This window comes from Nannospalax galili, unplaced genomic scaffold, assembly GCF_000622305.1.
Source record: "Nannospalax galili isolate Female #2095 unplaced genomic scaffold, S.galili_v1.0 scaffold6542, whole genome shotgun sequence".
Taxonomy (NCBI): Eukaryota; Metazoa; Chordata; class Mammalia; order Rodentia; family Spalacidae; genus Nannospalax; species Nannospalax galili.
In genome coordinates this window covers 33,735-36,539 of record NW_008347911.1, presented here as the reverse complement: position 1 = coordinate 36,539, position 2,805 = coordinate 33,735, and the positions used below count along the sequence as shown (strand labels likewise).

General features: G+C 44.6%; 1 gene segment (V, D, J or C); it reads right to left on the bottom strand.

Annotated features, from left to right (window-relative positions):
* Positions 1–1,300: 1,300 nt before the first annotated feature.
* On the bottom strand, positions 1,301–2,269 carry LOC103743231. The segment is given in 2 exon segments: positions 1,301–1,815; positions 2,184–2,269. Coding segments are annotated over 2 exon segments (564 nt in total).
* Between the last annotated feature and the right edge of the window lie 536 nt (positions 2,270–2,805).

The following is a 2,805-nucleotide window of genomic DNA, read 5'->3' as shown; positions in this document are numbered from 1 at the left end:
TAAATCATGTAAGAATTTTGATATCCAGGCTCATGCTACTTAATAATCCATATATGCTGGGAAAAGTGCAACAATTGTGCAATTTTTCATTATGCCAACATCATAATGTTCATATACATAAGACTGGATGGTGAAGCCAGACCTGGGCCACAAGCCTATAGAGTACATAGGTTACTGAATACTGGCGTTCCCTAGTAATGCAACAGTATGTACTTCTGTTTATAAATACACATGTATTGTGTAAATACCCAGTAAAAGTACGCTAAGGATGTTTTAAGAAAAGTTACTGACACACCAGTATAAAGGGAACACACTATGATTAGGGAACGCCAGCCTCTCTGGGTGAGTGAGTGAGAGCGTGTGTGAGGAATGCGATGGTGCTGTTTCCCTGCACCACTGTCACTACAGACCTCTGAGTCTTACGTGATGCACTGCTGCTCTCTGAGCTTGTAGTCACACCGGGATGTGACCTTGCATCCTTCCAGCGATGACTTCTCCTGATCTTCTCAAGGACTTTGAAGACTTCTTTCATCATCCACCTTCAAATTCACCAGCAAACAAAGGGGACCCACAGGTGAAGTGTTTTACCAACAGCTGCACAGCCTTCATGTTCTCACTTGCGACCCTTCCCCACGGCTTCATACAGTTTTTTCCCGGGAAAACATACTTTTATATGTGATTTAATCTTGAAGTTTCATTAAGATACGCAGGGGTCTCTGAAGTTAATGGAAATGTGCCATTATTTTTAGTCGGAAAGATCAGAATTCAGAGAATACCCATTTTACTACATCATAATATAGGAAAACTGGCTTTTTTTCTTTAGAACTAAGCCTTCACTATTCACTATTGAGCAAATCTACTAAAGTTGATTCACGTGTGTGAAACCATAAACAGGACCGTTTTCTTGGTGACGCACAGACAGGCCTACCTGGGGCTGTGGTTCCTCGACACTGGAGAAGGAGGTACATACAGAGAAGGTAGAAGTCAGAGAAGAGCAGAGAGGAAAGCAGGGTCTTAACAGCAACAGAGACTGCCTACGTCACCCGCCCAACCAGAAGGAAAACTCCAGTAAATCAACAGTAGTAACAAGGATGGACATTTTAAATAATGTTTACGTGGGATCGCCATGTATGAGCCCTAGTCTCAATTCCCTGTCTGAAATTACCGATGATTTTGATCTGTGTATGTTCACCAGGCAAGGAGGAAAAGGACATTATCACTCAGCTCTCCTTTCACCCTGGTTGTCCTGGGGACCTGGTTCCTCTTAACTCATCTGCTGTTACATCATGTCAATAATATGTCACATTATGGTGGCCCCAGAGTGGAGTAAAAAAGACGCTGGAGCAGATGCCGCCTCTGTAACATGCTCCACTGAGTCATAGAAACTCTGCCTCCTGCACAGGCCCAGAGAACCTGCTGTGCTGCTCCCCAGACAAGCCACACAGGAGGGCAGCTGGGCCGCACCAAGCAGGGGAGTTTTTGTTAAGGGCTGTAACACTGTGGGAGGATCATGTGTATCCTGCATACAGTAATAAACTCCAGAGTCCTCAGGCTCTACTCTGCTGATCTGGAGTGTGAAATCTGTCCCTGACCCACTGCCACTGAACCTGTCTGGGACCCCAGTATCCCGATTAGAAACCTTATAGATCAGGAGCCTTGGAGACTGGCCTGGTTTCTGCAGGAACCAACTCAAATAGGTGTTTCCAGTACTACTTATGATGCTCTGACTAGATCTGCAGGAGATGGAGGCCGACGCACCAGGAACAACAGACAAGGAGAGAGGAGTCTGTGTCATCACAACGTCTGCACTGGATCCTAAAACGATAAGAGAGAAGTGAGAGGTTATGTACAAATATAAAGAAACTTAAATTGTATTTACTTTCTGCTTATCACTTTTTGTTCCTGTCCTAATAATATCCAACATGTGCTTAAAAACACACTGGCAAAGTATAATAGGGCCTCTAGAATTCTCCTACATGATCTCTGCCCTTCAGTGTCAGAGTCTTCACCAGAACACAGGTTCTTGCTCCTTCTAGAACAGCCCTCATTCTCACAGATGTAAACTTCCCAGGCCCATCCTGAAGACAAGGTCTGCACGCCTCACAGACACCAGGAAGCATGGGCAGCAGTGGACCAGAGCACATCTTCCCACCCGCTTCCTCCTCAGCTCCCTCTGTCTTTACCAGGGATCCAGAGCATTAGCAGCCAGAAGAGCTGAGCAGGGAGCCTCATTCTGAGTTGAACTGTGGAGTCTTGGTCATCAACACAATACTACAACTGAGCTTTTATCTCAGACTTGCATGGATACTCCTCATTGGAGAGCAACATGCAAATTTCCTGGTGTTTGTAACTGTGTAACCAAGCTGAGAGAGAGTAAGGCCTTCTTCTGAGCAAAGACACAGGAGTGTTTTCTGTGTTTAGAGGAACATCAGGGCAGTCCATGTGACCTGCAGTAATGGGCAGAATCTCTGCAGTGTTAACATTTTAGTCTGCAGGTAAGATACTGAGATTAATCATGGAGAGAGGACTAGCCATGCAGTCAGCTTCCTTCACCTCTAGAGAAGGACCAAGTGCCTCCTGAGCTGTGGTGTTTCAGTCCTTTATTCAATAGCAGCATAGTCTCAAAGTCACTGAATTGTGGTCTCATTGGTTTTGTTACCATGATAACTGTTTAGGACTGTTCAGTCAGCATTAGAAATGGTCCTTCCCTGGGACTAAATAAATAAAATTTCATCAGAGCACTGAAATATAAAGAGATCAACAAGAAAAAAATATTTCTCTTTCAGGCAGTTTGCCCACATCCAT